The sequence below is a fragment of the Scyliorhinus canicula genome, chromosome 3 (assembly GCF_902713615.1).
Source record: "Scyliorhinus canicula chromosome 3, sScyCan1.1, whole genome shotgun sequence".
NCBI classification, from domain to species: domain Eukaryota; kingdom Metazoa; phylum Chordata; class Chondrichthyes; order Carcharhiniformes; family Scyliorhinidae; genus Scyliorhinus; species Scyliorhinus canicula.
The window spans coordinates 85,941,873-85,955,384 of NC_052148.1; the positions used below are offsets into that span (position 1 = coordinate 85,941,873).

At 46.4% G+C, this 13,512-nt stretch overlaps 1 protein-coding gene across 3 annotated transcripts in view; it reads right to left on the reverse strand.

Annotated features, from left to right (window-relative positions):
• fgf10a (fibroblast growth factor 10a) overlaps window positions 1-13,512 on the reverse strand; it is a 172,115-nt gene that overhangs the window by 115,468 nt on the left and 43,135 nt on the right. For 2 of the 3 annotated variants that reach the window (XM_038790848.1, XM_038790849.1), the window contains exon 2: window positions 458-1,640. In XM_038790848.1, coding sequence (XP_038646776.1) covers window positions 458-746 — 289 coding nt within the window. In that variant the 5' untranslated portion in view covers window positions 747-1,640. The remainder of the gene's footprint in view (window positions 1-457; window positions 1,641-13,512) is intronic. The other variant, XM_038790850.1, reaches the window with a different exon arrangement.

A 13,512-nucleotide genomic window follows, 5' to 3' on the forward strand; every position in this document is an offset into this window, starting at 1 on the left:
AGACAAATAGCTGTAATGGTGCCTTAACTTTGCCTCTTAAATGCAATCACTCAAAACAACATGCGGGAAAAGAAATCAAAAACAGAACCAGGCACATTTTTAAAACTTGCAGTAGACTCAGTATCCTTAACTTTAAATAAAATGGCTTTAATGACACCCAGTAATTATTTTAAGGCTTTGATAATAATTTAGGGATCCCTTGGATAATATTAATTGCTAGAAAAGAAAATCATTATGCAATAATCACCCCAGCAATTATGCAAGAACTAGTAATAACAGGAACCGTTCATGCTTTAAAGCTCCCTCTTGAAGCATGCACGGAGTCTGCATTTATGAAGCAATGTGTTTTTGCTCAAAAAAAAATAAAAATCAGCTGTTCCAATTTTTTAAATGAAGCTAACGTAAATATTTTATTTTCTAACATCTGGAAGAAACTGAATGAGGATTCCATACTCACTGAAAGGGCAGTTTTCCTTTTTTGTTCCACCGACCTTCCCATTCCTATCGATCTTGAGAAAGTACTTGGTGAAAGAGAAAAGCTTCCTCCACCGCACATCTCCTTCCAGGTATTTGTAGCTGCGCACATGCCTTCCCAGGCTGGATGAAGAGCTTGTGATATTTGGAGACAACATATCTCTGCTGATGTCATTGCAGGCAACAGACGAAGAACAGATGAGGAAGAGGAGAACGACATAAGTCAGGTATGTAAAGGCTGAGGCACCCTTTGTCAGTATCCATTTCCACATTGTACTGAAGCTCTTGGCACTAGAAAAAGTCTCATAAGAAGAAACATACTGGAATGCCAAGGACACTTATGCGGCAGAGTTTGTTGCTGGTCTTCTCTGTTTGACCTCTGTTATCCTTTGAATGAAGTCCATCAATATCCATAGCTCAGGTGATGAATCATCTCTAGTGTGGGATGTCTTTTACCATCTTCCACATTTGCAGAATTACTAAACTCCTCAAGTATTTCTTCAGTATGTTTTCTTTATTTGTTTGGACACATCAGGATTTTTTTTGCAAATGCCCTTTTCTGAGAACTGGTTGATAACATAACTCCACAAAGGTGTATGGTGTGCTGCAGCGACCTCACTTTTTCTTGGCTACGGCATACAAAGCTGGTTTGAATCTGTTGAAGACACCCGACAGCCCAAGGGAAGCTGGTGGCTTTGAAGAGACAGAAGTGTTTTGCCTTGTAGTAAACAGGTCAAACCCTGGTGAAAAATATCAGTGATTACCACACTGAGGTGGGATGTGCTTACCGCAGTGGTCAGCCTGTTATGGATCAGGCAGCAGTGGACATCTGAAACCATGTACTGGGAGAGAATTCCTTCTGAGGGAACTATGCAGATCACTGATTGTAAGCCTTCTGGAGCTTTCAGTCTTGCTAATTGCCGTTACTGTTCCTTTTTCCTCTGAAAGCCGGCCACCAGCATGGGTTGTATAGTCATGCTTTACTAATCTCACTCTCTTCCGGGCTGAACCCAACTCCCTCTAGGGAGCCCCTTTGGACTTGCTTTCCAGCGTGGGCTTTTTTGGCAGCGAAGTACTTGAGAGCCACCTGGAGCTTTCTGCTTTCTGACTGTTCCTGCACATGTGAAGGAGTCCAGTCTGCAGAGTCCTGCAAACCAGATTATGTACTGGTCAGGAAGAGCAGAAAGACACAATTAGTTTCTTTTTTAACCTTTGCCAGCTTGAAGGAGGTCCTAACTTAATGAATCATCTGCTCTTTGCTTCTGTAGAAGAAACAAAGTGTTCACACTTCTAGTCACGGCTTTTTATTCTTTTTTAAACATGTACAGTTTCAGTCAGTTTTAGAGCTTCTTATGCTCACAGGATTAAAAGAAACCTCTGTAAACAGTTTGTAATTACTAACATGACTCATTTTCTGAGTTGCATTTTCTCTTCAAAGCTCATGCATTTGTATCATTACAAATGTTTTGATCATAAAAGTACAACACTCTTCTCTTTAACAAACAGCAAGCATGTAGAAAGCATATTCTCGGGAACTTTGTGATGCTATCTGTATAAAGATAATCAGACACATTTATGGGTCATTTAAAAATTATGGAACTTTTTTCTCCTTTGCCTTTCAATCACATATACTGCACCAGTATTGCAGCGTCCCTCGGTGTCCCACTGCATTGTATTATTGGGTCACCTACTGGATTAACTTGAGAAAGCCTGAGAAAAGTTGCAGAGTAAAGATGCACTATGTAACGGAATTCAATCTCTCCCAATAGATTCAAGTCGCTAACATAAATGTATGAATGTAGATTATATCTCTGTAATGAGGCCTGATTCATACTCAGTTACTTCAAAGGACTGAAATTCTACCTCCCTCTTAGTGGCAACAATCAGACCTTAATAGACTCCTTTATTAATTGTTTCTCTGTCCTATTTGAGGAAAAAAGGATTGTCCTTAACACAAAGTTTCAAATTAAGGGCTGAGTTTAACTTAATCTTATTTTTAAATTTTTTACAGTTAACTCTTTTCAGATAACCAATTTAATCAACATTCACTTTATTTAGTCCGGTAACAATTAAGATGTTTGCCTTGTATTCCATTCTTCAGTGTCTGCTTTTATTAGGATATAAAAAACCTGTCTCTATGATCTGATTAGTAAGGCACAGATCTTTTATTGCTGTTTTGCACTGCGATTGAAAAGGAAAGGTGGTTTCAATTCAGGGCAGAGGTGGCCACAGATGCTTCGGTGAGAAAGACAGTCATAGGAGACAGAAGAGGAGACTGAAAGCTCCAGCAGGGAGGCCTCTGAATCTGTCACTCTGCTATCAACATTCAAGACAATAACATTCTTCACTAAACCGCAGTGATTGAAATTAACTCTCTGTGAACTGCCAGACATTTCCCACCTTGACCACTGAGCAAGGCAATCAGCCCTGTTAAATAACTGAGAATACCTTCTCCAGTATGATTCTTTCAAAGATCCCAAAAGCCTCATACTATCTCTCACAGTTTTGATCTAAGTATCTGTAGTTGCCATCAGGATATATTTTAATGTCAAACTGCTGTGATACGAACAGCTAACATGCCATTGACATGCTTTTTAAAAAATATATTTATTCAACATTTTTACAATGTAAACAATGTCAAAAGAAATGTTAAATTGACATTAAAATCTGATTAAGTTACTGTTCATTTACTGTAATTCCTTACCTATTCCTCACAGGGGTAGGATTCACCAAGGCCCTAATTAAAGTTTAAGCTTTGCTCTGCACAGCAGCTATAAAGAATTCAACTTGTGAAACTTGTTCTATAAACTCTTTCCTCTGACAATGGTGCAACAACTCTCCCTTCTGGCCATGAGTTACACACCAGTGGAACACTCACTGCTGTTGCTGTGGTGTATAGTTTTGCCAATAGACATACCACAGAGTTTAGCTTTTGATCCTCACCACATCTCAAGGCACCTGGATGCCTGCACAGCTGGATGTGCAGCAGGCCCAGATGTGCAGTAATATAAATACAGTAGATGTCAGCGCTTACTCAGCGGCACCTAGATGAAGCTAGTCTGGCAGTTATTCTAGGTTTAAGTGATGGTATGATTTACATTCCCTGTGAAGTATGAGAACTTCTTCCACTTCTTATTTGCAGGATGAAAACTGTACAAAATCAAATGCTACACATTATAATTGGATCAATGATGAAGCATACAATACAACATTTTTTTGAACAACTTAGAAGGGTGGCACGGTGGGACAGTGGTTAGCAATGCTGCCTCACAGCGTCAGGCACCCGGGTTCAACTCCGGTCTTGGGTGACTGTCTGTGTGGAGTTTGCACAGTCCAAAGATGTGCGGGTTAGGTGGATTGGCTATGCTAAATTGCCCTTAGTGTCCTAAAAAATAAGGTTAATGGGGGGGGGGGGGGTTGTTGGGTTACTGGTATAGGGTGGATACGTTGACTTGAGTAGGGTGATCATTGCTCGGCACAGCATCGAGGGCCGAAGGGCCTGTTCTGTGCTGTACTGTTCTATGTTCTATGTTCTATGTTCTCCCCGTGTCTGCGTGGGTTTCCTCCGGGTGCTCCGGTTTCCTCCCACAGTCCAAAGATGTGTAGGTTGGGTGGATGATAAATTGCCCTTTTGTATTCTAAGATGTGAAGGTTAGGTGATGTTATGGGGATAGGGTGGAGGAGTGGGTCTAGGTAAGATGCTCTTTCAGAGCCGGCTTGATGGGCTGAAGGGCCACCTTCTGCACCGTAGGGATTCTATGCTCTAAGAAGATCAAACTATTGTTCAGTGAGCACACCAGTGACACTAAAAAAACGATCCAGACTTCTCCTTACTGGATGGAAGTTTTCAGCCCGAAGTACTTGCAAGGTTGATGCCGACAATTTTAGAGTCAAACAAATTCAAGAACAACAATATTCTTTCACTGTGGTGTGAGTGGCTTTGGATTAGAAGTTGGAAAATAGTACATACTTTTTTTAAACTGGCAATTTAAACAAATTATTATTTACTTTTTCAGTAAGAACCTGAAATTTTAGGGGTTTTATTTGTAAGTTTTGCAGAAATGCACTGGGCTCTGTTTTGTGTTTGTTGCGATGTAGGACAAATTCCATCCCAGCTACTGCTATAAATTGAAGCTTGATTGAGGGATATATTTAGACATTATTGGATACTTTTATGGAAAGAGCAGTTGGATGAACACAGTGACATTTTAGTGCCAAGGAAACTATCTTTATTTTTCCAAGCTGTTATCATCTCTTCACAGGGGGAATGGTGCGCAGCAGTGGCAGGTTTCGTGGGTTGATTAACAGTCTTCGGAGAATTCCTCCATGGCTTCAGCCGTCATTGTACTTTTGTGAGCTCCAAAACTGTGATAATGGAGGAGGACAGAAATGATCCCCTCCAGTGGTCTGTTCAGCATCCTACTGGATGCCAGTGCAGAAGAGCCTGCTTTGAGCTCACCAGGACTCTCAGAGCAGTATTCAAATCTTGCACCCTCTGACTCAGAGACAGAAGCTACCACTAAGCCAAAGGTTCCCTTCATTTTTGAACTGTTAACAGGTTAGACCTGATGTCACTCCCTCAAAAGAACACATTTAATATACAATTGACTTGCATCCCTGGAATTACTAGATGCCAGGTGGAGACTATTTTTACATCCATATTTTTCAAATACAATGGGAAAAGGGTCTGTCCCTCTTGTGCATGACAAATATAAAATGGTGGCTTTGTCGCATGTAAGTAATGCACAATGGTTTTTTAAAAGCTGAAAAGTGTTTGTTCCTCCTCTCCAAGTTGTTGCAAAATACAAAATTAAGTGTTTCTGCACTTGCTCAGCCACAGGACTTCCACCACTGACACTGAAGCAATGGAGTACAAAGTATGAAACTAATTCCTTGGGTTGAGTTTTATTAAGTGCAGCCCGCGTCAGATCTAGATGTTCCCTGTAGTACATTTTACAAATAATGAAAGCTAACAACCAAAATGGTTTTCTTTTCAACAGCTGTCCGCTCTGTTTCAATACACATTCGAGCCTGGACAAACAGAGAGTTTATCAAAGCAAAACTGGTTCAAGCACAGAATATTTAATATACTGTTTTAAATCACTTCACTTATACAGCAGCCTAACAAATTACTTATGCTTTTAATGGGATCCAATTCTACTGTTAAACCTTGGCATTTATTTTTTTTTGAAGTCTTTTTCTAAATAAACAGTGGAGACTCCCTACATTGGTGTCTCTTGGAACCATCCAAACAGCATGCAGTTGTTAAAGGTCATGCTTGAAAGATGTGGTTTGATTTGAAAATCTTCATATCAGCATTAAATGGGTTTTAGGTCACATTCAGTGGCCCAAACATTTACTAGAGGTAGACAAATATTTTTTTAATCTTTTGCTTCCCCTGTAACTTTAATTTGTTTTTATTTCCTGCTTTTGATCTTGTTTGCTTCACCCCATGCCACAACTAAGAGAGGTAGAAAGCCTGTTGCCAAGATTCTACTCGTGTTTCCAGTAACTGGCTGCCAACAAAATTGTGACAGCAAACAACACTCTCCCAATCTCAGACTGTTCCTTCTTTCTCTGAGGAAGCATTTTGCCGACACTCGGTTCGGGCAAGTAAAGACAACTCCAACAAGCGTTTGAATAGAATTCTGATCTGTCAATACATTTTTCCTATTTCTCAAAGTTCCTCCATGTTGACAGTTCAAACAATTATGTGGAGCTCAGTTTGTACACTTATGCATCAAGCTATGTTCTGGGAGCATTATCCTGTCCTTGTGGGTGTCCCCATTTTATGTCACTTTTTAGTTAGTAGCAGTCCTTTGTGCAGAAGAATGACTGAAGGGAAAGTTTCTTTATTTTCTATGTTACCTTCAAGTCCCATATCCGACCTCAACTTCGGCCAGCGAGGATTTTCCCAATGGAAATATGACCTGTCCCCAGTCTGATACTAGAATGGCCTACAGGGATCTCACTCTCTGGGCGCATTTCTCAGGAAAACTTTCTAAGTGTCATAGCGAACGGGAATTGCCACGAGCTTCCCGGCACTCGGCCCAGCAAGCCTGCAACGCAATTCAATATGAATGAGTCCACTTAACGAGGCCTCATGGGCTTCTCATCGCAAATGAAGGATCGCCAGCTGATTCGCCGTGACCGCGCTCACTAGCCCCCCGCTAACAACACCAAGTAGCACTTAAGCTGCACTTGCTCAGCCAACCCCAGCCAGCTCGCAACAATGGCACCCAGGAGACCAGCCCCAAGATTTGGAGATGCTGACCTGGGGAGGCTCCTAGATGCAGTGGAGGTCAGAAGGGATGCCCTGTTCCCCCGAGGGTCCCAGAGGATGAGCCACAAGGAGCCAGTTCTGAATGGGATGTTGTGGCAGCAGCTGTCAGCTCGAGGAGCATGACCAGGAGGACTGGCCAGCAGTGCAGGAAGAAGGTCAATGATCTACACCGAGCAGCACGAGTGAGTAAACACCAACACCCCAGCCTAGGGAGCACCCTTCTCCCAACTCCCCAAGCGAACCCCAACCCTCCCTTCCTCCCTCAACCCCCCAATCCTGCCTTCACACCCCCTCTCCCACCACTGTGAACCACGTGTATGACTAACCATGCCCCCTTTGTGTCTCCTCAGGAAAAGCTCTCCCATAATCGTCGGGAGAGGGCCCAGACCGGAGGAGGGTGCCAGACATAAGAATCTTTGCCTCCTTCGAGGAGTGGGCCCTGGAGGTGACCAGTGTGTCCGATGATAGATCGGTCATTCACGTGGAGACTGGTGGATGCCGCAGAGGTGAGGAACCACCAGGCTCCACCCGGAGGACCTGTCAAACGTGAGTTGTTATTGCCTTACTGACTGACTGACCCATCCTTCCCACTGACCAAATGTCCATTCTCCTGCATGTGTCCAGCTTGAGCGACGGCGTAATGAGGCCAGAGAATCGCACCCTCTAAGATTCCGAAGGGTTTTGCACCATGTTAAATTCTCATCTAATGAGTCTAGATGTAAACCTGGGCTCTTGGAAAGGCTGTGAGAAAACGTAAAGTGCTTTAGGTATGAATATCATGGCCGGGTTCTGAGTGTCTTTGATAGAAGAGAGCTGGAAGCCCTATGCAGTTGCAAGCTATTGAATAACTACTTCCAGAGACAGACTTTAGCAGGACGCCATTAGAACCTTCCTCTTCAGGCTCCAGTTACAAAATCTGACATCATCCGACATCACTGATGATGCAGTCTAGTTATTAACATAACAGCTATTAACCCTTTAAACTACTTTTTCCTAGAGGGGAGAAAGAAGAGGATTTCCAGTATCTATGCAAATTCGATATAGCTTTGCAGCTGGCTGCTAAGCAGTTTCAGAGGCAAAGAGCTGGGGGCATGCCACTTGCTCAGCCTATTACCCATGCAATGATACAACGTGGGTGGTGCAAACAGCAGAATTGCATACATTTGGAAATGAAAGTTGCAAGTAAATTGCTGCTACAATCCACGTGGTGGGTGTGATGTGTTCCAAATCAACCCTGTCTACTCACTAAGTGTCTCCACTGGAAAAGAGGAAGATCATGTGTGCTGTGTCCTTTTATATGGGTTGGTGTAATGCCCCCCTGTGGAAGTGTCACGTCTGTGTGTGTCGTGAATGCCTATTGGTCGTGTCCTATCTTACTGGCCTATTGGTTGAATGTCTGTGTGTAATGTCTCTGGTGCTCCCTCTAGTGTCTATCTAGTCTATTACAGTAAGAAGTCTTACAACACCAGGTTTAAAGTCCAACAGGTTTGTTTCAAACACGAGCTTTCGGAGCACGGCTCCTTCTTCACCTGAAGAAGGAGCCGTGCTCCGAAAGCTCGTGTTTGAAACAAACCTGTTGGACTTTAAACCTGGTGTTGTAAGACTTCTTACTGTGCTCACCCCAGTCCAACGCCGGCATCTCCACATCATATCCAGTCTATGTGTATTTACATTAACGCCTTTTGCATTTATAGTGATGCATATCACCACAATGCTCAGTAAGAGGTGTGGGATTTTTTCTTGAAAAAGATACAGGGCCCTAGTCTCCCATCGGGAGACAAAGGGCGGAACTCTCACCAGGGGGCTGAATTCGTGAAGGCCGTCGTGACCTCGGCCGAGGTTCACGACGGCCTCGGAGCCTGCCCCCCACACCTAATTCACCCCCACCCGGGGGGGCTAGGAGCGGGCCTCCGTCTTTCTCGGCAGCGACCTCGTCACGCCGAGAATGTAAAGTCATCCGCGCGTGCGCGGGTTGCCGGTTACAACCCGCGCATGCGCCGATGACTTCATCGTGCAGATGGCACGAACCCGCGCATGCGCGGTGGCCGTCTTTCTCCTCAGCCGCCCGGCAAGACGTGGCGGCTTGATCTTGCCGGGCGGCGGAGGGGAAAGAATGGGTCCGTTTTGGACGCTGGCCCGACGATTGGTGGGCACCGATCGCGGGCCTGTCCCCTCCCGAGCACAGTCGTGGTGCTCCCGTCCCAATCGGGCCCCTAGATGCCCCAAACGGGCATCTGGCACCCATTTCACGAATGCAACGACCAGGTGTGGTTGCTGCCGTGGTGAAACGGGCGTGAAGGGTCAGCCGCTCGGCCCTTTGGGCTCGGAGAATCGCTGTTCGCCATGAAAAACGGCGAGCGCCGATTTTTCCGAGCGGTGGGGGGAGAATCGCTGGGGGCGCCAGGGAGGCGTAAAAAATGTCGGGAGGCCCTCCCACAATTCTCCCACGCCACGTGGGGAGCGGAGAATTCAGCCCTAAGTCCCGACGCAGGGGGCTAGGAGCGGCGCCATGTCATTTACGTGTGCCGGGCCTTGGCATCACGTAAAAGCGGCGCCGCGTAAATGACATCATCCGCGCATGCATAGGTTGGCCGGCGCCAACCCGCGCGTGCGCGGTTGCCGTCCTCCCCGCAAGAAGATATCGGATGGATCTTGTGGGGCGACGGAGGAAAGAAGGTCCTCCTTCAGGGAGGCAGGCCCGCCGATCGGTGGGTACCGATCGTGGGCCAGACCTCTTTTGAGGCCCCCCCGGTGCAAGACCCCTCCTCCCCCCCCCCACAGGCCGGCCCCCCCTAGCGTTCCCACACTGTTCCCGCCGGCAGAGACCAGGGGCGAAGTTCTCCGACCCCCAGCAGGGTCGGAGAATCGTCTGGGGGCGCCTAAAATCCCGCCCCCGCCGTGGCAGAGATTCTCCGCCACCTGCGGGGGCAGGAATCTCGCCACTCCGATCGGAGAGGCCCCTGCGGCGATTGGAAAGACTGAGGTTGAGGGGGGACCTGATTGAGGTCTACAAAACTATGAGAGGTATGGACAGGGTGGATAGCAACAAGCTTTTTCCAAGAGTGGGGATGTCAATTACAAGGGTCACGATTTCAAGGTGAGAGGGGGAAAGCTTAAGGGAGATGTGCGTGGAAAGTTTTTTTACGCAGAGGGTGGTGGGTGCCTGGAACACTTTGCCAGCGGAGGTGGTAGAGGCGGGCACGATAGCATCATTTAAGATGCATCTGGACAGATAAATGAATGGGCGGGGGACAGAGGGAAGTAAATCCTTGGAAAATAGGCGACAGGTTTAGATAAAGGATCTGGATCGGCGCAGGCTGGGAGGGCCGAAGGGCCTGTTCCTGTGCTGTAATTTTCTTTGTTCTTTTTATCTCCATCCCGAACAAATCCCACCTACCCTAAACAGAAAATAGCCTAACTCTCCCCCCCCCCCCCCCCCCCCCCACCCCATTTTTCTTATTGCCTCTGCTGAAAATTAGTTTTCCCCGAAGAAGTTGACAAACGGCTGCCACCTCCGGGTGAACCCCAGCATTTACCCTCTTAAGGCGACCTTAATTTTCTCAAGTCTGAGAAACCCGGCCATGTTGCTAACCCAGATCTCTGATTTTGGTGGCTTCGAGTCACTCCATGCCAGCAATATCCGTGTCCGGGCTACCAAGGAGGCAAAGGCCAAGATGTCGGCCTCTCTCGCCACCTCCCTCCTACCAACCTAACCACCAGCCAACCTACCACCGCACTCATCTTCCACCCAGCCACTCAATCTACCTACCATCCTACCAGCTGCCAATTTGTCATCTTCCCTACCTCCTATCCTATCCCCATACCTACTTACGTTTTCTCTGTATTTTTTCAAAGAAACTTTGAGACATTTAAACTCTTTATTTGCCAGAATATGGCACCTGGTGCTGTAAAAAGGAGGTGTGACTTATCTTCCGCCGTGATCCAGTGCTACGAAGAAGCAGTCTCATTTCAGCTATGCTTGCTTTTCTGGAGAATCTGGAATTGATAGTCTTGGCCAGAAATGCGGAGCTCCGGCATGGCGCAGGAAAACAGGAGTGGAGCAGCATTCCAGCGGTAATTGCCACTCCTCGGGTGATTCGGGCCGATCTTTTACTCGGTTATTATTTAAACCAAGGCAGTTTGTAAAATATTTTGAGCCTTAAATTCAGATTGCTAGGGACTGATTGGATCATCTGCTGGGGGCAGTGGTGAGGGATGGGGGTAGGAGGCTGAGATTTGGTGAGGAACCTAATGTAAATTCCAGTTATTCCAGCAATTGTGCCCATTACAACCTCATTAGGCCCAATGGAACTCCTGATTACTGAGAACTGGTGTGAGTTTGTTTGAGGCCCTCATAAAGGTTCCTCGCATGCTCAAAGGTGAGCTAATTAAACCTAGAAGGGATTGATTATCTTTATCTTTAACAATCAGGCATGTAGCTCCCTTTAGAGCATCATTAAATTACTTTAGTTAGTTCTTCAGGCTTTCGTAGGTCTAGCTAAATGGATGTGTGTTGTTCTACTTTCATGTGCGGATTAGGCCAAGCACCTAAACGTGCTCTCTAAGGTGTGGGCTGTCTGCCCTGTGAATTCAAGATCTAACCCATGTAGCTTGGGATGGGGCCGATGGCAGTCGGTGATGGTAGACAGGTCTTAGGCCGTGCTGTACATAAACTGGTGAAGCAAGACTAGCAGAAGCTTGATTCCCTTTCTATAATATGTCTTTAAGAGGAAACTGCCACTTTGGTTCCCCTTCACAAGGAGTTACCATGAGCTGCTAAGGCTATGCGCTATACCAATCTCTCAAAAGCGGCACACACTGCTTTAATTTATATCAGATGTAATTTCTACAGAAATAACTGTTATTGAAATGAGTTTTTTTGTGAAATATCTTAATCTATTTCTGCAGATGTTCATCTTTCGCTGTCAAATACTTAAATTGTCACATAAATAAAATGATTATGATATTGTTACAAGTTAAATTTAGCAGTCACTTGTCAACACAGAACATGAATACTGCTGAAAAGAGAGACATATTTCCGAAGCTTGTTGCCTTGCACTCATCAGGACAAATTTTGTGTTTTGTGTAGAATCCCTGCAGTGCAAAAGAAGGCCATTCGGCCCATTGAGTCTGTACTGACCCTCTTAAAAGAGCACCCTACATTAGCCCACTCCATCTAACTTGCATTCCTTGGACACAAAGGGCATGCCAATCCGAGAGAAATAGAAAAGCAGATATGTAGGCAAATTTCAGAGAGAGTATTAAAATAGTAGGGTAGTGATAGTAATTTCAACATTCCCAATATTAACTGGGATAGTCAGAGTGTGAAAGGTTTAGAGGGAACGGAATTCTTAAAATTCATCCAGGAGAACTTTCTATGCCAGTACGTAGAAGATCCTACAAGAGAGGGGGTGGTCCAAGACTACATTATATGTAGCAAAGCCAGACGAGTGGTTGAATTATTAGTGGGGGAGCATTTTGCAGACAGCGATCATAACTATGTTAGATTCAAGATTGTTGTGGAAAACAATAAGGATGGGCCTGAAATCAAAGTTCTAAACTGGGGGAAGGCCAATTTGAATAAGATCAGATATGTTTTGGCTAGAGTGAACTGGGAGAAGACATTTTTAGCTAAATCTGTGACAGAACAGTGGGGCACATTCAAGAAGGAAATAGGGAGAGCACAGGGCCAACATGTTCCAGTCAATAAGTCAAGTGAACCCTAGATATCAAGGAATTTACGACATTAGATAAGGGAGGCTTGTGGCAGCTATTGAGGGCTCAAAACAGCAGAAGCCCAGAGGCATGCAAGAGGGAACTTAAAAAGGAAATTAGAGTAGTAAAAAGGGGACATGAAAGGATCCTGGCAAGTAAAATAAAGGAAAATCCTAAATTATTTTAAAAGCACATTAAGGGTAAAAGGATAACTAGGGAAAGAGTAGGGCCCATTAAAGAGCACAGTGGTAATTTGTGTGTAGCCGGAGGATATAGATAGGATTCTAAATGGACACTTTATGTCAGTGTTAATACCTGAGAGGGACAGTGTGGGTATAGAAATCATGGAGAAGGACTGTAATAAAATTTAAGAGATTAACATAGACAGAGAAGTGGGGCTGGATTCTCCTGACCCCCCCGCCGGGTCGGAGAATCGGCGGGGGCCGGCATGAATCCCGCCCCCGCTGTCTCCCGAAGTCTCTGGCACCGGAGATTCGGTGGGGGCGGGAATCGCACCGCGCCAGTCTGCGGCCCCCCCCCCCCCCCCCCCCGGCGATTATCCCGCTCGCGATGGGTCGAAGTCCCGCTGCTGTAAAGCCGGTCCCGCCGGCATGAATCAAACCACCTCTCTTGCCAGCGGGATTGGCGCGTGCGGGCAGGCTCCGAGGTCCTGGGGGGGGGGGGGGGGGAACGACGATCTGGCCCCGGGGGATGCCCCCACGGTGGCCTGGCCCGCGATCAGGGCCCACCGATCTGCGGGCGGGCCTGTGCCGTGGGGGCATTCTTTTCCTTCCGCGTCGGCCATTGACTACGCGATGGCCGACGCGAAAGTGACCCCCTCCCCTGCGCATGCGGGGGGGGGGGGGGTGCCATCAGCAGCCACTGACGCTCCCGCACATGCGCGGACCTCCGCCGGCTGGCGAAGTCCCTTCTGGCGGGACGGGAACCACTTTGGTGCGGGCCTAGCCCCTCAAGGTGAGGGCTTAGCCCCTAAAGGTGCGGAGGATTCCGCACCTTTGGGGCGGCCCGATGCCGGAGTG